The sequence below is a fragment of the Micromys minutus genome (genome assembly GCF_963924665.1).
Source record: "Micromys minutus genome assembly, chromosome: 3".
In the NCBI taxonomy this organism is placed as follows: domain Eukaryota; kingdom Metazoa; phylum Chordata; class Mammalia; order Rodentia; family Muridae; genus Micromys; species Micromys minutus.
In genome coordinates this window covers 32,822,457-32,848,773 of record NC_137972.1, presented here as the reverse complement: position 1 = coordinate 32,848,773, position 26,317 = coordinate 32,822,457, and the positions used below count along the sequence as shown (strand labels likewise).

General features: G+C 46.1%; 3 protein-coding genes across 5 annotated transcripts; 2 read left to right on the top strand and 1 right to left on the bottom strand.

The window, feature by feature from the left end:
* Nucleotides 1-544: 544 nt before the first annotated feature.
* CIDEC (cell death inducing DFFA like effector c) lies at nucleotides 545-14,456 on the bottom strand. 2 transcript variants are annotated; one of them, XM_080913911.1, is made up of 6 exons: nucleotides 14,392-14,456; nucleotides 13,120-13,197; nucleotides 11,803-11,956; nucleotides 6,732-6,890; nucleotides 6,459-6,649; nucleotides 545-1,625 (listed from the first exon to the last, which is right to left on the bottom strand). In XM_080913911.1, the coding sequence occupies exons 2-6, from the start codon at nucleotides 13,170-13,172 to the stop codon at nucleotides 1,466-1,468; spliced, it is 717 nt and encodes a 238-aa protein (XP_080770037.1). In that variant the 5' UTR covers nucleotides 13,173-13,197; nucleotides 14,392-14,456; the 3' UTR covers nucleotides 545-1,465. The 2 variants fall into 2 exon arrangements, with proteins under 2 accessions (XP_080770037.1, XP_080770036.1); XM_080913910.1 differs by lacking the exon at nucleotides 14,392-14,456 and adding an exon at nucleotides 13,404-14,233.
* Nucleotides 14,457-15,861: 1,405 nt separating this feature from the next.
* Nucleotides 15,862-16,197, top strand: LOC308418640 (M-phase phosphoprotein 6-like; the record flags this gene model as incomplete). Its single annotated transcript, XM_080914047.1, has 1 exon — nucleotides 15,862-16,197. One exon carries the CDS (start codon nucleotides 15,862-15,864, stop codon nucleotides 16,195-16,197), a length of 336 nt encoding a protein of 111 aa, XP_080770173.1.
* Nucleotides 16,198-21,823: 5,626 nt separating this feature from the next.
* JAGN1 (jagunal homolog 1) lies at nucleotides 21,824-26,317 on the top strand. 2 transcript variants are annotated; one of them, XM_080914336.1, is made up of 2 exons: nucleotides 21,824-22,029; nucleotides 25,363-26,317. In XM_080914336.1, exons 1-2 carry the CDS (start codon nucleotides 21,941-21,943, stop codon nucleotides 25,823-25,825), a joined length of 552 nt encoding a protein of 183 aa, XP_080770462.1. In that variant the 5' UTR covers nucleotides 21,824-21,940; the 3' UTR covers nucleotides 25,826-26,317. The 2 variants fall into 2 exon arrangements, with proteins under 2 accessions (XP_080770462.1, XP_080770463.1); XM_080914337.1 differs by having other exon boundaries at nucleotides 21,824-22,036; nucleotides 25,363-25,602.

The window sequence follows — 26,317 nt, the reverse complement described above, 5'->3', positions numbered from 1 at the left end:
AAATTTCATTTGGAAACAGACACATACGTGGGTGCCATGGTCTGCTCAAATAGCAAATGTGGCAGGCTTCAAAAGCCAACTACAGATTCTCATTCTAACGTTTGTTTCCTGCATCGCGTCTCACAATGTCAGACCTTATATATTAAAAGGGAGTGGGACTGGGGATGCAGCCCAGTTAGTAGAACCTTTGCCTGGCATGCTGGAGGCTCTGCCTTCAGTCCACAGTGCCACACGAGTTGGTTGTGGTGGTTCACACCTATAATGCCAGCACGCTGGGGTGGAGGAAAAAGGAGCAGAAGTTCAAGGTCCTTCACTGCAGAGCAAATCTGAAGCCAGTCTGGGCTACGTGAGAGTGTATCTAAAAGAACAAACAGGGCCCCAGACACAGCTCAGCACATAAAAGCTAGGCAAGTCTGCCACCCGGAGTTCAATCCCTGTATTGTGCAGTGGATCCAAGTGGTCCTCTGACCTCCACACCTGTACCATGGTACTGGCATGGTAGCGTGCGCACACACATGAGCACACAAAAGAACACAGCCAACGGTGACGTAGCAGCATAAATAATTTACTGCGGATCCTACTACCATTCATTAGTGGAAACTGAGAACAAGAGAGGCAACTGTGTGACTGTTCCTGGAGAACATGAACTATATCTGTTCAGTCCAGGGAGGGCACCAAGGGCCGGCAAAGCCACATTCCACCCAAGTCCAGCTTGGGGAACCTATGAGCTTATGGGGTTACTTACAGGAGGTGCCTGGGTGACACAGACTCATCTTCGTTCCCTAAAAGTCCCTCCCTGGCACAGGTGAGGACCCCCCAAATCTGCATCACTGGCATCCTGCCTTTAGTTAACCTCTGCCTCTAACTTCCTCTAGCTCACCTCATGACCACGTGCAGCTGGGGGCTAGGAGGGAATAATTAGAATCCTGGGTGTGAGGGCCCCCAGGCTCCCCCTCCTTTTCTTCTACTACAGAGTGCTAACGGCTCTGGTACCTTAACCATCGGCACACTTTCCAGACAAGCCTGAGTAACTGGTATACTGGTGCTGTGGCCTGCTGTTCATTCTGGTGTCTCTATTTGGGGCCAAGCTATGATGGAGGCCACCGTAGCAATGTCTGCTGCAAGATGAGCATAGGCAGCCAGGACGGGGTTGGGGGGAGGGGACACCGGGAGGGAGTGGCACGTAGGACAGCACGTGGGGACACAGGGGCAGACTTTGTGCCTGTCAAGGGCAAGTGTTGGTCCTCTAAGCTACCTGAGACAGAAAGGAAGGAACTGTGCCAGGCCAGGAAGTCTTCCAGTGACCAGTCGGTCCTAGGGCTCCAGCCCTTCCTGCAGTTTCCTTGGTGCTGCGCTGTGAGAGGTGCGGGTGGGTGAGAAGCTCTCCGGCTGCCAGGCTTGTGGGTGCTACTAGCGGAGCTCGCGTTCCCCAGTCATAGCCATGGCTGAGGAAAGCCTCAGGACTTCACTGAAGCATCTTCAGACAGGCAGGGAGGAGGGAGGGCTTGGCCTTGGAAGGCTGTTCTTCCTCAGTGGCATCCAGGAACTGTTGCATGTAGCTGGAGGTGCCAAGCAGCATGTGGCCTGTGGCCTGCATGCTAAAGAGGGCCCAGCGGAGCATTTCCCTAGGAGACAGCAAAGGCGTTCAGATCAGACATAAAGAATACTCCCGCTCTGCCTCCCCAATATTCTCTCCATTTTTCTATGCTGGCCTGAAGCATGTTAGCTTGCTTCCCCCCCTTCCAATCTTTCTTTCTTTTCTTCCTTCCTTTCTTTTTCTTTTTTCTTTTTGAAATACAGTCTCACACTGTAACTAAGGCTAGCTACAAACTGATTATGAACCCAGGCTGGCTTTGAACTCACAGTAATCCTTCTGCCTCAGCCTCCTGAATGCTGTTACACCCAGGTGCTATCACATAAACCTAACATTTTTGGTGTTTGTGTTTTTGATTTGTTTTTTTTTTTTAAAGATAAAACTTAGATAATATAATTTGTTAGCCTTAGAGTCAATAATCTTCCTGCCTCAGCCTCCTAAGTGCTAGGTTTACAGACATTCCCCACCATTCAGGGCTTAAGTTAGCTTTTCCCTTTAGGAAGATCTAAGTATCATGGCAGCAGGATGACGAAACACTTCCTAGTACAGACAGGAAGTGGAACGAGGCTCACAGCTGTCTTCCCACACAGAGCCCCCCCCCCCCCCAGGTGCCAGTTTCTCAGGACCCTTGATTTTCTTTCTTTCTTTTTTGTTTTTTAGGTTTATTTATTTATTATAAATGAGTATACTGTAGCTGTCTTCAGACATACCAGAAGAGGGCATCAGATCTCATTACAGATGGTTGTGAGCCACCATGTGGTTGCTGGGAATTGAACTCAGGACCTCTGGAAAGCAGTCAGTGTTCTTAACCACTGAGCCTTCTCTCCAGCCCCAGACCCTTGCTTTTCCCTGTGTGAGTTCTCAAAATAAAGCCTTTTCCTTTCCTTTTTGAGACAGGACTTATTTTTGTAGCCATGGCTATCCCTCTATAGACCAGGCTAGCCTTGAACCCTTGGCGTGTGCCACCACACATGCTTGTTATTTTCCTGTGATAACTTGTTTTTCTTTTCTTTTGTGGTGCTGGAGACGAAACCCAAGGCTTTATTCAAACAAAAGCAGCTAACATGTCATATAGCTATTTCCCAACCACTCTGGACCAGCCAGATTAACTTACACAACACATTCTGTCCTGTGTGGCACCATGTCCTAGACTTTAGAGTCTTCCCGGATCACTTTCCAGAATGGTAGCCATGAGACTCTGGTGCCCAATCTCATATACTAAGACCAGAACTTGAACCAGACAGGGCTGAGCACTAAGTCAGATGGCTTGTGTGTCCATCTATTATATCTAAGGACTAGAGATGCAGCTAATTTAGTAGAGTACTTGCCTTGCATGCATTAAGCCCTGGTTTGAGCCCAGCACCGCAATAACCCAGTGTGTAATAATCCAGGACTGTAAACCTAGGACTGTAGTACTTCTGAGGTAGAAGCAGGTGAGTCAGAAGTTCAAATACATCCTTGGTTACATAACAAGAATGAGGCCAGCCTGGGCCACAGGGGACCCTGTCTCACTGAAGAACAAAGAAAAAAAAAGCTTTAAACTGCTCCGGTTCTGAGCCCAGCTTCTTGACATGTAAAAATGGATTTCGACTTTGAAATCAGCATGTGGCCTGTGTATAGAAGACAGGAAATGCAGCTGAGAGCAGCTGACTGAATGCAAGTTCTTTCACAGTGGCTTACAAGGCCACCAGAGGGAGCTGGTCTGGAGAGCGATAAGGAAAACACAAGAAAAAGAAATGCTCCTGCCTCAGGTTAAGCTTGTCTTCTCAGGGCCATCGAAGGGCTTGGTGGGCTGGAGAGATGGCTCAGTGGTTAGAGCACTGGCTGCTCTTCCAGAGGTTCTGAGTTCAATTCCCAGCAACCACATGGTGGCTCACAACCATCTGTAATGGAATCCAAAGTCCTCTTCTGTCTGAAGACAGCAACAGTGTACTCACATATGTAAAATGGCTTGGTGAGTAAAGGTGTCTGTGGCTGACAACCACAGTGATCCCAGCTCTATCTCAGGGACCCTCATGGTGGAAGGAGAGAGCTGCCTCTCAAAAGTTGTCCTCTGATGGCCACAATCAAGCCATATGAAAGCTCTGGGCCACTGAGCTCAGACACACACACACACACACACACAGTAATAAATAAATAAAACAAATGTAATTGTTCTAGAGAAAGAGGTAAATTACCTGTCTTATGCCACGCAGGCATGTACTCACACACACACATGTAGAGTCATTAAATAAATAAACATTTTGAATGAATGTCTATTAACCTCCATTTGATATGTGGATTTATGTTCTAGATGGGATCAAGGGGAGTAGAAATACACTTAGAACCATAAGGAGCTCATGGAAAACATTTTAGGGGCAAGAGAGTTTGGTGTTAAAAGCATGGGTTGCTATTGCAGAGGATTCGAGTTAGGCTCCCAGCATCCATGACAGGATGCTCACAGCCTGTAACACCAGCGCCGGGATGTGAGAAACCTGCGGTCTAGGCATATATTTGTATGCACACGCGCACACACTTTTACAGATACTCACACATATCAAAACTAAAACATTCTCTGGGCAGTGGTGGTGGGTGCCTTTAATCCTAGCACTAGGGAAGTAGAGGCAGGCAGATCTCTGAGTTTGAGGCTAGTCTGGTCTACAGAGTGAGTTTCAGGATATCCAGGGCTATTCAGAGAAACCTTGTCTTGAGAAAAATAAAAGATATAAATACTGAAACTATATTAGTGCTAGAAGCATAAATGAGTGCATCATGCTTGTCTGTCATACATAAAACCCGGTGCATGTGTGTGAATGTGTTCATGCATGTGTGTGTGTGTTTGTGCATGTATGTGTGTGTTTGTGCATGTATGTGTGTGTTTGTGTATGTATGTGTGTGTTTGTGCATGTATGTGTGTGTTTGTGTATGTATGTGTGTGTTTGTGCATGTATGTGCATGTCTTTTTACAGTACTGGGGAACTTGATATCTTTCTTTCTTTTAAAAATTTATTTACTTTTTAATTTATATATAGCTGTGTTCAGACACACCAGAAGGGGGCATCTGATCCCATTACAGATGGTTGTGAGCCACCATATGGTTGCTGGGAATTGAACTCAGGACCTCTGGAAAAGCAGTCAGTGCTCTTAACCACTGAGCCATCTCTCCAGCTCAACTTTCCTATTTTGAGACATCTCACTAAGTTGCCCAGGTTAGCTTTGAACTCACTCTGTAGCCTGGGCTAGCCTCTTACTCTCCTTCCTCTTGTCTCACCTCCTGAGTTGCTGGCGTTATAGGCCTGTGCCCTAAAAACTGACTCTGCATATGTTTTGATGCAGTGCCTTCAAAGTTGTTTCTCAAACTGGAGAACTGAGGCTTTGAATTTAGCTGACCAGTCTTTAAAAGGAAGGAAAATCTGGCATATTCTACAAAGGACTGAACTTTGAAAACAGAATTCTTGTGGGAACATTCAGTCATGAAACGACAAACACTGTTTGATCCCGTATCTATGAGGTATCTAGGGTAGATCAACAGAGGAACAGAAAGTAGAATAAAGGTTAGCAGGGTCTCAGGAGAGGACTGAGAACTCTTATTTACTGTGGACAGCGTCTGCTGCCCGGTGCCAAGGTTCTGGAAAGGAAGACAAGGCTTGCACAAATGCTCAGTTACTTCATGCTGCTGGATGAGACACTTAAAGTGGCTGCAACAGAAAATTTTAGGATGTGCAGATTTCAGCACTATATTTATTTGTGTGTTTGTTTTAAAGAAAAGGTCTCACAGTGTAGCGCTAGCTAATCTGGAATTTGATATATAGAACAGGTTAGCCTAGAACTCATAGAACTTCACCTGACCCTGCCTCCTGAATGCAGGGATTAAAGGCGCATACTACCACAATTGGCCCTTAGCACTTAAAAAAAAAAAAAACACAACAATACCTCTAAGTCACTCAGCTGACCACAGCCGGTGCCTTTTGTGCACATCTGAGTGCAGTACCCATAGAGGCCAGACGAGGGCCACAGATCCCTTGGAGCTGCAGAAACGTGGCTGAGAGGTTGTCTCTCTACTGGTGTTTTGATTTGGTTTGTTGGCCCAGGCTACCCTTGAACTCTTGACCCTCTGTTTCCAAAGTACCAGGATTATAGCTATATTTTCACTTTTAAAAATGATTAGCTGCAGGGGGCTGGAGAGATGTCTCAGAGGTTAAGAGTACTTACTTACTGGCTGCTCTTCCACAGGTCCTGAGTTCAATTCCCTGCAGCCACATGGTGACTTATAACCATCTATAATGAGATCTGGTGCCCTGCTATAGTGACCTTTTCTGGCCTGCAGGTATACATGTAGGCAGAAAGCTGTGCATATAATATAAATAGATAAATCTTTTTTTTTTTTTTTTTTTTTTTTTTTTTAATTAGCTGTGAGGGGGTCAGAGAGATGGCTCAGTGGTTAAGAGCACTGACCTCTTCTGGTGCATATGAAGACAGCTACAGTATATTCATATTTTATACACACACACACAGATATCAAATAAATAAATCTTTTAAAAAACGATCAGCTGTAGAAACAGCTCAGTACATGAGTGTGTGTTTAGTGAGGCCCTGGTCTCTACCCTCAGCATACACAAGAAAGTTCCTTGGTCAGCTATCATAGAAAATTCACTTTTGAGGGTGAAAAAAATGTACTTTGCTAGACTAGAAGGGAACCTTAAAACGACCCCCCCACATACACACCCTAGTGCAAATCAAGTGGCTTAGATCCCTGCATGACGCAGCTGTCACTCTCTGTTTAGCACCAGTGTCCACCCAGCCCCTGAGAGAGTTTTGCTTTGGGCAGACAGGTCGGGTATCAGCGTTTCTCCCACCCCAGTCCCTGCCAGTCCCACCCACTCACTTTACGATACGCTTGGCCTTATAGCAGTGCAGGTCATAGGAAAGCGAGTATGTGTCATAGAGGGTTGCCTTCACGTTCAGGCAGCCGATGAAGTCCTGAGGGTTCAGCTTGTACAGGTCGAAGGTCACCCGGGCCACGTCAATCTTCTTAGTTGATGCCTGCGAAACGGATAGCTGGGCTTTCTTCTTGCGCTGCAAAACAAGCTTGTGTAAGCTCGCCTCTGGAGCCCCTCCCTAGCTCCCCACATTCACCCCTGCCCCAGGAGGCTGCCACCTGTTCTGATGGGGGCTTCCACTTCTGCCCCTTCTGCAGGACCATGAACACGGTATCTCTTGCTAGGGCTTGGAAGTATTCTTCTGTCTCCACGATCGTGCCGTCTTCCTCCAGCACCAGGGAAAAGGGCTGGTCTTTAAGCTTCAAGATGTCTCGGACCTGGGAAAAGGTTAGTGACATTAATGCAAACCCTATGGAGCCACAGTGCTGAGGGACAAAGACTTAGGCCAAAGCACCCAGCGGCCAGACAAAGATCAAGGGAGCTGGGTCTTACTAAGTTGCTTAGGTTGGCCTGGAATTCACCATGTAGCACACTGCCTTTTGTTTCTACCTTCCTGCCTCAGCCTCTCAAGTAACTTGGACTACAGGCCTATAACATCGGGACAGCTAAACTCTACTTTGATGTGCTGTTGTTGGTTTCATTTTGTTTTGTTTTTTAAAACTATGTAGCCAAGGCTGGCTATGTAGATCAGGCTGGCCTTCAACTCACGGAGATCCACCTACCTCTGTTTCCTGAGTATTTGGAATAAAAGGCTGTGTGCCACCATACCTGGCCAGCATTTAAATTTATTTTTAATTACGCATATATGCAGGTATGTGGGTGTATTTGTGCATCCATGTCCCATGGCCTGAAGCAGGAGTTACAGGTGACTGTGAGCTGCCCAGTGTGGGCGCTGAGAACTGAACACTGGTCCCTTACATGAGCAGTGCGTGCTCCTAACTACTCAGTACTGATATATCCAGCCCCAAACTGCACATCTAAAAGAATACAATTTGGGCTGGAGAGATGGCTCAGTGGTTAAGAGCACTGACTGTTCTTCCAGAGGTCCTGAGTTCAAATCCCAGCAACCACATGGTGGCTCACAACCATCTGTAATGAGATCTGATGCCGCCTTCTGGTGTGTCTGAACACAGCGACAGTGCGCTCATATATAATAAATAAATAAATCTTTAAAAAAATACAGTTTGGCCCAGTATGATGGATGGTATACACCTATAATCCTGATTCTCAGAAGGCAGAGACAGAGATTTCAGCAAGCTCAAGGCTAGCTGCTCTGTACATAAAGATGGAGACCAGTCACTACTGCATAGCAAGATTTTGTCTCTGGAGAAAAGGGGGCGTGGGAGTGGGGAAGGAAGAAAGAAAGGAAAAGTTTCCAATTCAAATGTTGAGTTGAACTCTCCCTCTGACTGGGTTGGGGAAATTTAAATACCAACAAATAATCTGTTACTATCATTATAGCCCATTAAAGTAGGAACATCTAGGTCTCTTTTGGTATACATAAGGTTGTAAATCTAAAGTATGGGGCAGAATTGTATATTTGCATGATATTGATTACTTCTTAGAAAACAGTTAATACTAAAAAAGTAACAAAAAATTAAAGTTAAAAAATAGTTAACAGACTGAAAAAATAACATTACACAGAGAAGCCCAACTGTATCACCTTATTCTAGTGATCAAATTCAATGGAACAAGACAAATAAGAAAAGGTATATGTGCCTGTAAACATAATTCTCTTTTTCTCTTCTTTCTTTCCCCGTTTATTTGTGGGGTGAGAAATTGAACTGAGGCTTTCTTTAGGAAAAGTATTCTACATCCTCAGGTATCAAATTTAAAATATTTCTTAAAGATTTATTTTGGGGCTGGAGAGATGGTTCAGTGGTTAAGAGCACTGGCTGCTCTTCCAGAGGTCCTAAGTTCAATTCCCAGCAACCACCTGGTGGCTCACAACCATCTGTAATGGGACTTGATGCCCTCTTCTGGTGTCTCTGAAGACAGCTACAGTGTACTCATATAAATTAAATAAATAAATATTTATAAAAATTTTATTTATCTGTTTTAATGTTTTGCCTGCATGTATGTCTGTGTTTTACATGCATGGGGTGACCTTGGAGACCCAGAAGAAGGCATTAGGTTCCCTGAAACTAGGCCATGTTGGGGGTGGGAGTTGAACCTGTGTCCTCTGAAAGAGCAAGCCCTTGCTTTTAACCACTGAGACATCTCTCTTGGAGTCTTGTTCCTGCCAAAGCTGTAGAGCATGAAATGGGGAAACAGGCTATTCAAAACTGAGGGACAGGAAATAAAATAACGGTCGTGCCATCTTTAAAATCTAGCTAGATGGCTCAGCAGAGAAGGGTGCTTACAATGCCAACTTTAACGTTTGAGTTCGATACCTGGAGTCCACAGTGGAAAGAGAGAACTGACTTCTGAAAGTTGCCCTCTGACCTCCACATGTGCCCTGTGGCATGCCCTGGAACTCACACTTAACCATACACACACACTAATGATTTTAAATATAAAACTGTCCAGATTTTATATGTGGGGGACAATTGGCAATGCTGCAGTGGGGTCTCAAGATGAACTGTGCTGATGTTACATTGCTTCCTCATTTTGAGGGCTGATGACCACACAGGAGAATATCCTCTTGTACAGACAAGGGAAGTATCCAAACATCATGGCAGCAGGTTGGCTGTTTATTTCCTAATGATCCAGCATTCTTTGTATGCTTCTTACAGGTTTTGTTAGTTTGCTTCATATTAGTCTTTTAGAAATCCTCTACAGATCTTTCTCCCCCTTTCTCTCCCTCCCTTTCTCTCTCTCCCCGTGTGTGTGTGTGTGTGTGTGTGTGTGTGTGTGTGTGGAGTGCCTACTCAGCATGAACAAAGCCTTGGGTGATTTCACCCAGCACCCCATAAACTAGGCAGTAGCACAGGCCTGTCACCCCAGTATTCAGGAGGTGGAAGTCAGCAGGATGAAAAGAAAGTTAAGTCACGAATCAGCTACATAGCGAGTTTGAGTCCAACTACATGGAATCCTATCTCAAACAAACAAACAAACAACAATAAAAGCATCCTGCCTGGGACTGGTGGCTCATGCCTGTAATCCTAGCACTTGAAACCTGATGCAAGAAGAATACTGGAAGTTCCAGGCTAGCCTGGGCTACACGGTGAGTTTCAAGAAAGCCTGAACTAAAGACTGAAATCTTGCCTAACTGCCTAACGGCAAACCAAGAAACTAACTTCAATCAGCAAATGAAACGTAGGTTCCCCTGAGATGGCTCAGATGGTAAAGGTGCCTACAGTCAAGCTTGTGACCTGAACTCAATCCTATGATCCACATGACAGAGAAAACCAACTTCCATGCCCTGGTTTCTACCTGTGTCCTGTGGCATGCATTGCTCATGTGTGCACACACATATACCCACAGACCAGTAGATAAATAATCGTTAAAATAAAATGTAAGCTCCTTCAGTAGCATGCAGACAGCATAGCTGACTTAACCTTCTGGAGGTTTCTATCTCATGCTAATTAACTCTGCTCTTCCTAGGAACAGATTTGTAAGACCTTTGGAATGACCCAGTAACTTAGCAACCACAGACGCTCTCCCCTCCACTCCGACTACACCTCTGTGCTGCCAAACATGGAATTGATGTCCAGATGGCTGACAAAGAGTCTCTTCTGACCTGTAGAGATGAGTCCCACTATGGGTTTCCTGTGTCCCCTGGCAACAGAACCCTGCGTAGTGGCTATTCCTGGTTGTCAACTTAACTATATCTGGAATGAACCACAATCCAGAATTGGAAGACCCACCTGTGATCCTGATCTTGAGGCATAGAGGCTGTGGATCTTAGGACACTAAGGAAAGGAGATCTCTGAGCTCAAGATCATCTGGACAAAGCAAGTCCCAGACCCAGGTGTGGTGATACACACCTTTAATCTAGGACACACCTGTTGGAGACCCACATTAGGACATTGGAAGAAGGAAGGCTGGCTCTCTTTGCCTGCTTGCCTTGTGGGACTGAGCAACTGCTAGATCCTTGGACTTCCATTCACAGCTGCTGCTGACCATTACTGGGGAGCTGGACCACAGACTGTAAGTCACCAACAGATTCCCTTACTATATAGAGACTACCCATAAGTTCTGTGACTCTAGAGAACCTTGACTAGGAGGTTCTCAAATTCTACAACTCTAAGGCTTTCTTAAAGTACCCACTGAAAAGGGAAGTCCCCAGCCTTAGCCATGACCCAGTCTCTGGGGGTGGCAGGTAGGAGTGTAAAGTGTTGGAAGTGGGTGTGATAAGAGGACCCTAATGATGGAAGTGGTCCCTGGAGCTCAGAGCTAAGAGTGAGCCAGTCCTTTTGACTCAGAGCAGACTCAGCCATGGGTCTCGCATGAATGAGATGGCAATCACTTGGAAGGTTAAGTCAGCTTCTCTCGCGCAAACTAAATTGACTGACAACTGAACACCTACTTCAGATGTCTGATTTGAATGGAGCGCCTGGACCCTCACATGCAAGGGCTCCAGCCCCACGCAGCAGATGCTAATGGGTCAGAGGGGCCTGAGGCAACACCATGTATAGGAGCAAAATTAGCAGGGGCTGTAGGAGGGGCAGAGAGAAGAATGATAGGAGCAGGGTCCTCCTCTCCGTGCAGGATGCTTCTGTTAGTGTAGGAGCCGGCAGGCCTGGGTTTCACTAACGGGGAATTTTCCAAACAAAGGCTTTCCTGGATGGTCCTACTTGGGAGACAGATGCAGAGAAAGCTGTGCCGGGGCAGATAGGAGATGCAAATCAAAGCACTGAAATTCTGTTTCTTCGACTCCTGACACTTCCATATGGTTGTTTTCATGTTTTGTGTAGTTTTACTGTGTGCAAGTGAAAGGGGTGTTGGTATGTATGTGTGCATGCGTCTCCTAAGTCCTGGACTCTCAGGCACGAGACACCATACCTAAGCTCATTTTTTCTAAGTGTAAGAGGTACTAGGAAAAAGACTTTTCATGAAGAAAATACCACCCAGCCACTGTTTTGTAAGATGTATAAGATGGCAATGTACCGCCCTCCCCCTGTCACTTGACCATGTCGCCCACCAAAGCCAGTCTCCAGTGCTGAGACCAGAAAGGAACCCTTCTTAAGAAAACAACACATGCGCATGCGTGCGCGGGCGCACGCTGTTCCAACTCAGGCCCGGAAGACAAGCAGCCAGCAGCAACTCTCAGCCACAGCAGCATCAACTCTCAGCCAAGACCTGGAGAGAGCCGATGCAGATGCAGAGTCCGGGCAGCCCCCTTACCTTGCCCAGGAGGTCCTCTAAGCTGTGGGCCATGATGCCTTTGCGAACCTTCCGATCTGCGGTGCTAACACGACAGGGCCTCGCCCTGGGGGTCTCTCGGCTGGGCTTAGACACCAGCTGTTGGGTCACCACTGCAGTACTCACTGCCACGTGCCTGGGGACATCAGTTTGAACATCAGACGACCTGCCTGCTTCCCACTCCTGCCTGCTGAGCTCACATCTGAACCTTCCATCCAACCAATCATGGTCCTTCCAGGTGGCTTTCTCAAAGCCCATCTGAGGTGTGCCTTCAATTTGGGTGAAAATCGGCCGGAATCTTGCATAAATCAGATTCCCTTCATAATCTGAGTGGAGCCCAAGGGACTGTATGTCTAACCAGTCCTCAAACCGTGTCAGTGTGGCTGGTTCTTGGACCAGCCACATTCCCCTGTGGACTATGCTCTGTGGCCTTGTTTACTTCACTGTAAAGTGGGGGTGAAGTGGGGGGGGTGCAGTCTGTAGAGTACTTTGGGGCTCTGGGATACACAGGGTAGAAAGAAAGGATTGGAGAGTCTGGGATTTTCCGGGTTCAAAAGTTTGTCTCTGCTACAGATTTGCTAGGTGATGGGTGTCAGAATGCTCAACCAGTGACTCAATTTCCCTATCTATTGATAGCCCTCACTTCCCAGAGTAGGCATAAGACTCCTGGGAGATCAGGAATGAAGGCACCCAGTGCAGAGACTGGCTCCCAACTTCAGATTTGAGGGGAGCCGTGACGGGAGTAGAGAGGAGCGTAACCTAAGGGCTTATCCAGACTATAACCTCAGGCCCTACACTAGACGGCTCAGATCCGAATCAGGTCTGTCGGGCTCATTGTTTTAATGGATTCTTTGCTTGCTCGTCTTTTTTTTTTTTTTTTTTTTTTTTTTTTTAATCTCACCATCTAGCTCTGGTTGACCTGGAAAATCTACGCATATTAGACTGTCCTCAAATTCTCCAAGATCTGCTTGTGTCTGCTCCCCAAGTGCCAGGATTCAAAGTTATGTGCCACCATGCCTGGCCATTTCTGTATTTCAACAACACACCCACATGACTTTTTTTTTTTTTTTTTTTTTTTTTTTTTTTTTTGACATAGGGTGTATAGCTTATGTCTATGTAACCCTGGCTGACCTTGAACTCATGAAGATCTTCCTGCTTCTGCGCCTGAGTGCTGGGATTAAAGGAGAGCACCGCCACAGCCACAGCCAGTCCTAAATGGCTTTTATACCCATTAGAAGTATGAGAAGTTCTAACTGATGGCTTCCCAGGTTCCCCGGTCCTTTCAGTTTATCCCCTCACCTGGACAGTGACCTGGGGTACAGAAGGCTGAGAGACTTCATGGCATAGTCCATCCTCGTCAGTTGGATTGTGTTGGGCCTGGAACAAAGGCAGAAGCGTATCTGGTTAGCAGGAAGGGAGGGGTCTCTCTCTTTCTTTGACCCAATTCGTCTCAACCCCCACGCAGCAACCCTCTGCCCCAGTCTCTCATCTGACCACCCATTTCCCCCGAGCCCATAGCAACTGCAACCGAGCCAGAATCCACCACCCCCACCTACACCACAGCCGCGCCCCAGCCCACTCACTCCATTGTTTCTCCGACCCAAGCTCTGGTCACACTGAGCTGAGAAGCTGAAGTCAGGGCTCAAGAGGCCCTCACTGATTTGTCCCTGTCCCAGGGGACAGAGTCCACTTCACGCTGGCAGGAGGTGAGTCACACCTCCTGGTGTTGTGAGGGACCTGAAAGTCACCTATAGTCCAGAAACTCACAGGCAGCCAGACGGTGGCGCCTGCTTTGCGCCACGGGCCCTTGAGCAATAGAGCCCTCCTGGGGTTTAGCACTGGCCAAGAGAAGTTTTGCACTAAAGACCATCTAGGTTTGTGCTGTCCAATACCATAGCTCTGACCCACACTGAGTCCTTGGCACCATGACTAGTGTGACAAAGGAGCTGACTCTGCACTTCTATTGAGCCTTGAATAATTTAGGTAACTACTATGGTTTGTAACACAAGGTACCCAGATTGCGCATCAGCTCTGACAGGGTAGTACTGGGCTCATGTGCCTGTTTTTCTTCTGTAGTGCTGTGCTCTGGTTCTTGCTTGCTGGGGCTGCAAGCCCCTGCACAGCCAGTCTCTTTACCTGCGATGTAGCTTGTCTCACACTCAGAGCTCCACATAGGCCATCTATAAGCCACCTATAAGTCCCAGGTTCCCTGCTGCTACCTCAGGAAAGCCTTTCCTGATGGCTTGAGGAAGGACCCTCATCCTGCCCGTCCCCTGTCCATGTCTCCGTAGCTCCTATGTCCTTGCTGTCTCTGTTTTTAGCCCTTAGCACGAGGAGCAGAGCTGAGCACCAGGAGTGAGCGATGGACAGAACTGCGTGCTCAGCCCTGTCAAATCACTCTTTGCTTCTGATGACTTGGGTTCTCCTCAGTCACCCCTACAGAGTCAAAGTCCCCTCACCCCAACTCAACACCACCCAAGCACACTTATTCCAACCCTGTTCCTTACACCTCAGCTCTCACACGGCAACCCCCCCACCTGCTCTCTAGTAGCCAAATACCCCAGCTCCTACCTCCCCTTCACCTCCCAGCCTCCTGGCAATCCCGTGTGGCCGGGCACAGCCCAGGCCTCCCTCCATTTTATTTCCATCTCCTGTGAAGCCACTCCCCTGGCCCTCAGCCCCAGCTAGGGAAAAGAGCAATAGGGAGTGAGTTCGAAACCCTCCCCTAGGGATTTCAAGTCAGACTGATTCCCAAAAAGCCCTGAAACAGGGAAGAAGGCATGTTTCGAAAGCTTTAGAAGAGGCACTGCCTGTGGCATTAGGCAAGAGGGCACAGAAAGTAATAGATGAGGCTTATGGTCTGAGTTCTGACCCACACAGGCTATCTGTGCTCACGTGACTTGCCTACTGTGAGCCCTGGATTTTCTCTTCTGTATAAGGAGTGGTTCATGTTGAAGTCAGGTATGGTGGCTCAGAGCAGTAATATCCACACTTGGTAGGCTGAGGCATGAGGGTCATGAGTTGGAAACTATCTCAAACTCTAAAGTTGGCCTTGTCTCACAACCAAAAACACAAATAACGAAAACATTTGCAACTTAGGCTCAATGGATAAAAGTGACTGTTGTTGATATCATATGCTATATGCAATAAAGAAAATCAGATTAGGACAGGGTGTAATATCAAAATAAAAATATTTTGCTAAGAGTGGTAGTAGCTACCAGTAATGGCTACAATCCCAGCACTTGGGAAGTCATAACAGGAAAACTGCTGTGAATGAAGCTAGCCTGGGCTATAGGGAGTTTGTAGAGTAGCCTGGGCTACCGAGTGACAACCTGGCAAGAGAAGCATGTGGGAAATCACAAAACTTGGGTATAGTGAAAAACAGGACTCAAGAGACAGAGAAGGGGAGATAATCTTCAATTCAAGACAAGCCTGAGCTATAAAGTCTCAAAAATAAATAAATGAAAATTAGGCCAGCAAGATGACCCATTGAGTAAGGGTACTTACTGCCAAACCTGACAATCGCGGTTTGATCCCCCAGGACCCACTTGGTAGTAAGAGAACCATCTACGATAGGTTGTCCTTATATGAACACACACACACACACTAAAAATATGTCTACATCAAAACCTCTACAGAAATGTTCACATTATTCCAGGGGTTGGAGGGATGTCTCAGTGGTCAAGAACACTGGCGACCACCATAGGGGACCCAGCTTCTACTACCAGTATGACGACTCACAGTGGTTTGTAACTAGTTCCAGGGGACCTGTCACCTTGTCAGGCCTCTGGACACTGCATGGATATATATATATATATATATATATATATATATATATATATATATATATATATATATATATATATATCCGGTGTAAAACACTATACACCAGAGTGTTGGGACTAAAGGTGTGCACCACAAACTTGGCTAAGATGAGTACTTTAGAAGTGTCTAACATCTGATTGGGAATCCAATTCAAACCTTAAGGCAGCAACATGACAGATGCATAGCCTTTTTATGTCCTGCAGTCACCTGCCGCACATGAAGTTCATGCAAAGGGACCTAGACTCGGAAACCAAGAAACAGCTAGGAGAGGAGGAATGGAAGATGATCAGTGACCGGTACCTGGATTCACCGGAGTTAAAGGAGGAAGAGCAGAGCTTCTCCCTGTGTGAAGATCGTCTCTTCGGAAGGATGTCATTCAGAGGGTTTAATCCTGAAGTTGAGAAGTTAACGCTTCAGATGAATTCTAAGAGCAGAGCAGCGGCAGAAGAAGAGGAGGCAGTGGAGGTCGATTTGTCGGATGAAGAAATGGCAAGAAGATATGAGACTTTGGTGGGATCAGTTGGAAAAAGGTTTGCCAAGAAAAGGGACTGAACCAATTGTGAAGAAGATGAAAATGGAACTATAAAAGCCATTAAAACTAAGAAGATGTTCTTAAAGTCCCAAGACTAAAATGGATGCCTTCGATGCAACGGATGCCTGTGAGCACAGCGTGGTCTGAGCCCCTCCTCCTGTCTGTACTGGTTAAAGCACTGTTCCCTTCTAAAGACATGGCATAATTCTGGAAATGTGCTTTTTTTGAGACAGATGCATGATGGATGTCATACATCCTTTTTACGGCCTTTTTTGGGGGCTTCAGATACGTGGGCACGGGCAGCTCCCTAGATTTTTGACCTGATTCTGTGTGTGTATACACGCAGACAGGGCACAGACACACCGCTCTCCAGTGGCCGTCAAGGGGTGACTGCTGTGAACTAATCACTGCCTTGTTTACAGCCCTCACATTTCTATCTGACTTTCTGATCGGATCATTGCTGGTCCACTCATTCCCTCTGGATTTTATATTTGAGAACTTTTCAGAAGTGATTCGCCAGGAACAGACACGGCTCTCCAACCTGGAGGATTTGCATGTTCTCAGGCCTTTGTCATGTATAGTGTGGGGTTTGTGTATTTTAAACAGTCATCTGGGTCATTTTTCTAATATTCTATAATAAACATGTTTCTATATGCTTAAAAGAAAAAGATGGCTCCATGGGTACTTACAGACCTGATGAATTCAATCGCTGGGACCGACATAATGGAAAGAACTTACTCCCGTGCGAGTCACCTGACCGTCACACAAGCCCTGTGTGTGTATGTCACACGCATTAAATCAATTAGTATAAAAGATAAAAACCCCATAAACAAATGTCTGGAGAGCTGAATGGTCTATGGACCCAGAGCAGTGAGAAGAGCTGTATCCCAGAGGTGTGAAGACTGTCCCGAGGGGATGGGAGACACCATGTCATCAGAGCTCAGAGAAAGCCACATAGGCCTGTTATTCTCTCTTATGGGAGGTGGTAGAGGCAGGAGGATCAGGAGTTCATGATCATCTCATCATACACAGTGAGTTCTGGGCTAGCCTGGGTTACAGGAGACCCTGTTTTAAAAAGAAAAAAAGAAAAAGACAAGAAAAGGGGTGGTGCAATAGATTTGAGATTGGAACAGGAATAGCTCAATCCTCAGACAGACAGCCATGCCAGGAGAAAGTCCAAGTGAAGCAGTTCTGCAAGGAAGTTCTAGGCAAAGGGTCAGGCCCCTCCCTTCCACATTCACGCCCCAAACATTTATTAAACGTTCAGTGTGTACTTGCTGTCTCTTGATTAGATAGGCCAGAGGCTGACTCAAGGAGGCTGGCACACTAAGTTCATCACAGGAGGCAGGCACAGGGGGTTAAAGAAAAAAAGCAGAAAGCCAGACTTTCTGCAATGGACCACCAGCCCAAGGGGAATTGTCCGAGTGCTTTGGGTAAAGACCCTTTGGTGAAGACATTAATCTCTCTATAACACTCTCAGCATGCTGAGACACAGGGACAGGTCTCAGCTCTGGTCCCTGCCTTTGGAACTCACATAGGGGAAGGGAACGCACCATGTGCAGCATGGGAAAATCTCTCAAGACACTTTAGGATAGAGAAGCACAGTGGCTGTGACTCAGCTGAAGGGGCAGACGTGAAATATAAGCTTGGAAAGGACCATTAATCTCAGCACCTAGGAGGCAGAGGCAGACATCTCTGGGAGTTAAGGCCTAGCCCAGTCTACAGAGTGAGTTCCGAGGTTATGTAGAGAGACCCTGTAGCTCTACAAAAATGAAAGAAAGAAAGAGGGGGCTGGAGAGATGGCTCAGTGGTTAAGAGAACTGGCCGCTCTTCCAGAGGTCCTGAGTTTGATTCCCAGCAACTACATGGTGACTCACAACCACCTGTAATGGGTTCTGATGCCCTCTACTGGTATGACTAAAGACAGCTACATTGTACTCGTAAAATAATAAACAACAAAAAAAGAAATGAAAGGGAGAAAGGGAAGAGAAGAAAGAAAGGAAGGAAAGGAGAGAGAGAGAAGGCTTGAGACCACTCACAGAGCAGGATTGCTTTGCTTCACAGAGGACCTAGATTTGGTTCCCAGCACCCACACAGTGATTCATACAACTGTAATTCAGTTCCACTGGATCTGAAGCCTTTTCGGCCCCCCATTAGGCACCAGACAACCATATTGTGTGTGTGTGTGTGTGTGTGTGTGTGTGTGTGTGTGTGTGTGTATGTATATATGTATATATACACACACAAGCAAAACATTAATAAAATAGTAAATCATATTTTAAAAGCTTGATACATTCAATTATTTTTCACTGGGGTAGAGAGATGGGTCAGCAATTGCTGCTCTTCCAAAGAACTGGAGTAGGGTTCTCAGCACCAACTGAAGACAGCTTATGACCATTTGTAACTCCAGCTCCAACCTCTTCTTGGGCTTCCACAACTGCCCACACTCAAGTACACACACACATGCATGCACCGGTGCATGCATGTGTGCGTGTGTTCTTCATGCTGAGAATGAATAAAAACACAGACCAAAGAAGAACAAATAGTCTTTGAACATATGGAATGATAATATCACAGAAGTGGAATTGTAATTTTAAACCACCCGTATGACCCACCCCCACCAAATACAGGGCTAGAGAGACGGCTCAGTGTTGAAGAGCACCTGGTGTTCTAGCAAAGGGCCCAGGTTGTTTTCTTTTGTTGAGACAGAGTCTCTGGCTGTACTAGATAGAACCCACTGTGTAGACCAGGCTAGTCCTGCATGTCTGTGCATTGGATGTACGCCTGGTGTCAGAGGCCAGAAGAAGCCATTGAATCCACTGGAACTGGAGTTATAGATGGGGTGAGTTGTCATAATGGGAATGGTGTCTGCAAGAACAGCTAATGCTCTTAACTGCTGAGACATCTTGTCCAGCCCCTGATACTTGTTTTTAAGAAATTTGCTTTTTGTTTTGAATTAATGAATATTGGAAAAATTTTAAAAATTAGTGAGAAACTCCATCCTTACTATTTCTTCTTGTAGCTTCTCAGCAATATTTTATTATCTTATTTTATTTTTGTTTGAATCTATATTTTAATTATGTTTTTATTTTATGTAATTATTTAATTAATAACTAATGATATAAGGAAGAGGAGTTCTAAGGCCTGTATATTATTTTCATGGAAGGATTCTAGAGTAGTTGGCTTGTACTATGCCATCTCCCAAAACAGTAGAAAGGCTTAGTGCTATGTTTTCTGAAGAAGGAAGCTAGTTTACTATATCCAATGCTGATATAGTCTTTAGAAATACTGATTTACCATCTGCAGTTTCCAATGTTTACCTATAACTGATTTAAATGGGCAGAGCATGAAGTTTTCCACCTAGTTCCAGTTTCTCCCCATTTCCTGACTTTTGAAATTCTTCCTTCCACAAATCTACAGCTATGCCCCCTCATAATCCCCAGCCATATAGCTTCTGCCACTCTCCTGGGCAAAGGCGATGGCTTTTCATGGGTAATAGAGGCACTTAACCCCATGAGAAAGGGAGGTTACACCAGCTTCTTGATTTTCGAACCTCTAGCAAAAAGGAGTTCAACACACCCAGCAAAACCGGTAACAACGAGTTTTGGGGAAAATCTAGGAGGCATTTGGAGATAATGCAAAGTTGTCTAATCCCCAGGGGACAAAGGGTTCCACCTTGGGTTTTAGTTTCGGAGTGTTTCCTGACACCAATTTGTATATGACGATAGCGTTGTGAGATGGCTTCTTCAAGCTGAATCCTTGGCCCCTCCTTACATTAAGATCAACCCCCCAGGAGCTGAGGAAGCTGAGAGCTCACCATTCTTCATATAATTTTTGTGAGGTGAGTCCTTTTGGGGTGCTGCACAGACTCTGAAGGTGAGTGGGCTCGGGATGGCAGGCCCCACAGATGTCTGAATTACCCTGAGCATGTTGCTGGCAGCCATGGCTCTGGCAAGCTCCCTCAGTAGTATCTTAACTCAAAGGCCTTCCAAGTTCAGCTCTCAAGCCTCTGGATGATTTCTTGCTTCTTCTACTGAAGTAGACTTCATCTTTATCCCCCACAGCCCATTCTCCGTACAGCAACTGGATAAGGCTGGCCTCAAACTCATGCTTCAACTTCCCAAGTGCTCTCTGATCACAGGCATACTATGCCCAGTACAGCCATTTGTCTGCCTTTGAAAAAAAATTAAGTAAGGGCTGGAGAGATGGCTCAGTGGTTAAGAGCACTGACTGCTCTTCCAAAGGACCTGAATTCAAATCCCAGCAACCACATGGTGGCTCACCACCATCTGTAATGAAATCTGATGCCCTCTTCTGGTGTGTCTGAAGACAGCTACAGTGTACTTATATATAATAAATAAATATTTAAAAAATATCTTGTGTGTGTATGGATATTTGGCCTGTGTGTGGGTCTGTGAACCATACATATTCAGTGCCCACCTATACCAGAAGAGGGCGCCAGAGACTCTGGAACTGGAGTTTCAGTCAGTTGTGAGCTGTGTTAGGAGCCAAATACCAAAGGGTTGAAGGGCTGGATCAGGGGTTAAGAGCGCTTGTTCTTGAAAAGGACCTGAGTGGGATTTCCAGAGCCTACGTAGTAGCTCACAACAAGAGCTCCAGTTCCAGGGCATTTGGGGATTTGATGCCCTTTCCTGGCTTCCCCAGACACCAGGCATGCATTTGGTGCACAGACACAAACACATCAGGCATGAAGAACACTTCCAAGGCTGGCCCACATAGTGAATTCCAGGACATAGTGAGACCCTGTCTCTATGTAACTGAGGATGAACTCCTCTTCCTGCCTCTACTTTTCAAGTTATTATAAATGTTTACTGCCATCTTTGTTCCAATTAACCCTCAGGCCCCAGGGTTAATACGGATGGCATTGCAGGGAGGAAGAGATGTCTCTTTACTGTCTCAGCTTCTGAGCGTCACTTCTTAGCACTGACCACCCTAAACTTTGAGGTATATAACGTCTTTGCTTCGGACCGTAACCGCAAGGTTGTGTGGAGCTCCAGGAAGTGTTAAGTGTGCAACAAGCCACTGAGCAATTGGTCAAAGATGCCAAATCTAACTAGGCATGGTTTAAGGCTATAATCACGCCTTGGGAGATCGAAGCAAAAAGACTGTTAAGAGTTCAATGTCAGCATGAGGCACATGAAACCTTGTCTCGAGAATAAAAACTTAAGGTCTGAGCCAGCCGTTAAGAGCCCAATAGATTTAGGTTCAAATGCTATCACTCACATTATAGCTAACAAGTCTACACTACGTCCTCTTCCAGGTTTTGGGTGCGCGCGCGCGCGCGCGCACACACGCACACACACACACACACATACACACACACACACACACACTAAACAACAACCACACGTGGTACACAGGCAGACAAAACATTCATAGACAAGTAATTTAAAAAATGCCTTATAATGAAGTTAAAGGGGGTTTGGCTGGTCAGCATTAGCGACCTGAGTTTCGGCTCTGCACGACGACGTCTCTGGGCAGGCCCACAAGCTATTTCTATGGACTAAGTTAATTGCGCAATAGCTTTTTACTCTGGGAGATGAAACAGCCGAAAGACCAAGAACGCATGCGCGAACAAGAAACCACCGAGTCAGTCCTCCCGGGATAGAGAGGCCGGAAGTTCTCCCGGAGTTGCACGCCGTGTGGTGGACTCCCGGCCGAGGCAGCAGGGAAGGGGTTCGCTGGGCGCTGTGCTAGGTGTCTGAGCCAGAGGGTAGGCGTTAGGGGCCTTGGTTCTGCACGATGGCGTCTCGGGCAGGCCCGCGAGCGGCCGGCACGGACGGCAGCGACTATCAGCACCGGGAGCGCGTCGCCATGCACTACCAAATGAGGTACGAGCTGAGACTGCGTACCGAGGCCTTTCCCGGCGGAGCCTGCAGGTTTTGGGAAGCGACACCTGTGGTCCTCACGCTACGCTGTCGCACCCCAGCCAGTTGTCGTGTACCCGCTAGGTCCCCTGCTCCAGCGAACTCTGCTTTGTTTCCAGGCCGGGGAAGCCCCGTGGCCTGCCTTGGTCCGCCTTGTACTTTGAGGGGATCCAGCCTGCCGTCATGGTTCTGTGCTGGCCCCCCTGGGTGACCTTGGGAGCACCACTTTTCTTTTTCAAGTCGAGGTCCCACAGTAGAGTTCAGGCTGGTCTCGAACTCACAGACTTCCTTCCCCTTTGCCTCCTGAGTGCTGATGGGTTTTCAGGAATGCGCTTGGCCTGAAAACTACTTAACCTTTTTAAAGAAGATTTTTATTTTTAATTTCGCGCGCGTGTGTGTGTACGTGTGTGTACGAATTTGTGCACATGAGAGCAACTGCTCGCAGAATCCAGTAGAGGGTGTTGGAGATGGAGTTTTTCCGTCCACCAGAGGTTGGTGCTGAGAACCAAACCCCAAAAGATGACAAGCCATCTTTCTAACTACAGATCAGAAGTGATTTTGTACGCTAGAGTCTTGGTATGTGGTCCAGACCCCCCCCCCCCCCCCTGCAGCAAGTGCTCTTAATCACTGAGCCTTCTCTCCAGCGGGCTATTTCTAATTGGAGTCTCAGCTTTAACATCTTCAGAGGGAGGAAATCTCCTATTTTTTGGGTTTTGGTGAAGAATTAGCAAGTCTTTGTGTAAAGGCACAGCATAGGAACTGCCACATGGTAGCTGCAAAACGTGGGGCTGTTTGGATGAGTGTGGATGGTAAAAGGTGGCCCTGTCCAACCTGAGGCTTAGGAATATGTCCACATAAGGAGATTTTTCTACGTTCCTTTAATTGTTTGATAAATCCTTACTGGCCATCTATTCATCCTAATTGTGTTAGGCACTGAGGCTAAAACAGTGTGCAAAAACAGACCTGTTATTTGGTGTCATGTTATACTTTAAATAAAGTTTTGTTTTTAAATCGTAAGCACTAGGAGAACCAGGAATGTCAATTACACAAGTTGTCTCTTCAGAGGGAGAGATGTAACCTGTATCCTGGTAACCTTTACATTGTGTGGCTGAGACCAGACCCTTATATAGAGTTTGTCAATCTACAGACCCCATCTTTCTTCCCCTCCCTCCTTCACTCCTTCCGAGATGGGGTTTCTCCTTGTTGCCCCTGGCGTTCTTGGAACCCACTCTGGCTGGCATCAAACTCAGAGACCCACTGCCTCTGCCGCCAAAGTGATATAGGATTAAAGGCAAGTATCACCAGCACCTGTAGACCCCATCTTTTTGGAAGACATCACACGTACTTTACAAAGAGTTTCAATGTAGTCATGCCTTAAGCTTGTGCATATGGGATTGAGTTCATTGTTGAAGGCCAGCTCTGACAGTGTTCATCGGCCCAAGGTGGGGATGTGGGTTCAGCAATGATAGAAAACACTTGGTGAGTGAAGCAATCTCCAACAAGCACCATCAACTTTACCTATATACATGCACATACATACATTTGGTAGATGAAGCAGAGCTCCAACAACTCTTTCACCCATGGCTTATATATCCCAGCAAAATCTTCCAAGCAGCCCAAGAATCAGTAATGTGGCTACATTTCTATTTTTCTTTAAGTGAATAATTACAATATATATGGATTGTTTAAAAAGTTCCCCAATACCTTCACATGATCAAATGTTTTACGTATTATGGGTGGAAAAAAATGATTCCTAAGAACCCACATACATTCATAACTAAGCAACATGATTATTTAAAGATTTATTTATTTATTTAACTTAATGTGCATGAGTACACTGTAGCTGTCTTCAGACGCACCAGAAGAGGGAATCAGATCCCATTACAGATGGTTGTGAGCCACCATGTGGTTGCTGGGAATTGAACTCAGGACCCTTGGAAGAGCAGTCAGTGCTCTTAATCCCTGAGCCATCTCTCTAGCCCATAAGATACATTTTTTTTTAAAGCAAAAGAAAACTCTTTATTGTTTTAAATTCATGACTTTTTTTCAGTCTTATCATTATTTCTCTTGATGTTTTAATTTAGTTCAAATACTTATCACATTTTCTTTTTCTTTTTTTAGTACAGAATAGAGTTTATTTAGGTCATGGGAGAGTTAAGAGGGTGGTAGAGGCAGAAAGAGAGAGAGAGAGGACTAGAGGAGTAGAGGCTGGCCATGAGCATGTGGGGGGGGGGGAGGGAAGGGGAAGAGGAGGGGTAGGGTTGGGAGAGCAAGAGAGCCAGGAGGCAAGAGTGGCCAAGAGAGCACTTATCACATTTTCTAATTCATTTCTTTGTTCTGATGGTGATACATTTTTTATAAAGGAAAAGCCAAACTGGATCCTGCCTTGAAGGAGCTTGAATGCCAGAGCGATTTCCCCCTTTTTTCCTTACTGTCCATTTCCTAAGATGAATTTATTTTTTCCTTAAATCCATTGACTTTTTCAGCTGGTTCTTTACCTCTTTTTGTACAGAAGGATGACAAGTTCTTTGGACACTTCTTTCTCAACTTTTGGCCCCTTCCTATTGGGGACCTCAAAACCCAAGGTCTCATTTTTGTACATGCCTAGAGGAGACACCTTGCTCTTGAGACTGGAAGGATACAGTTGAGACCTGAGGGAATTCAGACTAAGAGACAAGCTTCTTTCACATGACAACTGTAGCTGGAAAAATATGGGGAGCCAGGGCATCTCGACCTTTGTTTCTGTGATACAGGGCTATCGGCTTTAACCACAGCTCAGAATTTGTCATGGCTTGGTGAAATAGCGTCTTGTGTGGTCCAGGCCAGGCTCCAATTTGGAATCTCAGCCTGGCAGGTGCCACTGCTGTTCTTCAGTCTTGAAGTCTACATGAGTAATCTTTGCAATTACCTGTTACTGCCTCTCCCTTGTGTCTGCCTCTTGATTTCTTGAAACAAATACATAAATCCTTACACCTCTGTGCCTGCATGTTTTTTTGCCTCTGCATAGCATGCCCATCTCCACTCATCTAGAACCTGGGCTGAAATAGCTTTCTCCTCTACATAGATCGCCTTCTCTAGCATCCCACCTTTACCACATTGACTAGTCCCTAGGATATCTTGGGCTTAAAAGTTTTTACTTGAACTTTATACTTCATTTCCTAATTACTTTCTTCTCCATCCCTTGTACCCAGCCTCTGTCAGAGACTGTCATTCCCATTCTATCTGTGTGGCTGGAATACAGTTGGTGGTCATAGCACTTTAAATGAATTTTGCCTGTCCCTTTGCTCTGCCTTACAGTGTGACTCTCAAGTACGAAATCAAGAAGCTGATCTACGTGCATCTCGTCATATGGCTGCTGTTGGTTGCCAAGATGAGTGTGGGACACCTGAGGCTCTTGTCACATGATCAGGTGGCCATGCCCTATCAGTGGGAATATCCATATTTGCTGAGCATTGTGCCCTCTGTCTTGGGCCTTCTCTCCTTCCCTCGAAATAACATTAGCTACCTGGTGCTCTCCATGATCAGCATGGGGCTCTTCTCCATCGCTCCCCTCATTTATGGCAGCATGGAGATGTTCCCTGCGGCACAGCAACTCTACCGCCATGGCAAGGCCTATCGCTTCCTGTTCGGCTTTTCTGCTGTCTCCGTCATGTACCTAGTGTTGGTACTGGCAGTCCAAGTTCATGCCTGGCAACTGTACTACAGCAAGAAACTCTTAGACTCTTGGTTCACCAGCACACAGGAGAAGAAACGTAAATGAAGCCTGCTTGATGAACTGCTCTGAGGTGTGAAACCTAGGTCTCCCATTGAGCATCGTAAAGGGGTCTGTTCAGAGTCTCCATAGACTGTGGCATCTGTGATGTTGACACCTAATGCACACTAGGCTCCAATTTTGGCCTAGAGTTCTGTTACCATCTGCTGAGGTGGCAAAGCTGTAGTACTTAATTTATTCTTGACTTGCTACAGCTGGGTGACCAATGACTGTGAAACACTTTAACTGGTTGAACTTGAGGTCCTCTAGAGTTTGGATTTTCCAGACTGAGCCTTATCCTTGCCTTCTCTTGGTCATTACTCCCTCCCTACTCTCAACCCCTCTTCACCACCAGTACTAGAAGAGATCTGGAATAATCAGTACTGAAAGTCTACTTCAGTCTGGGTCACGGGCAGGCAACATTTGGGAAGTTGCTCCCCTATAGGCTGTTCTGTTTACTGTAAACCATTTTAAATCAAAAGAACCTCAATAAAGTTAAGA

Excerpts from the sequence above, each read along its gene's own strand:
- CIDEC (XM_080913910.1), bottom strand. Across the intron at positions 11,957-13,119 it reads TACCCCAGGTCACTGTCCAG|GCACGTGGCAGTGAGTACTG; the intron begins GTGAGGGGATAA and ends TGATGTCCCCAG. Across the intron at positions 6,650-6,731 it reads GGAAGCCCCCATCAGAACAG|CGCAAGAAGAAAGCCCAGCT; the intron begins GTGGCAGCCTCC and ends CTTGTTTTGCAG.
- JAGN1 (XM_080914336.1), top strand. The coding sequence starts at position 21,941 with ATGGCGTCTCGGGCAGGCCCGCGAGCGGCCGGCACGGACGGCAGCGAC. Across the intron at positions 22,030-25,362 it reads GCCATGCACTACCAAATGAG|TGTGACTCTCAAGTACGAAA; the intron begins GTACGAGCTGAG and ends TCTGCCTTACAG.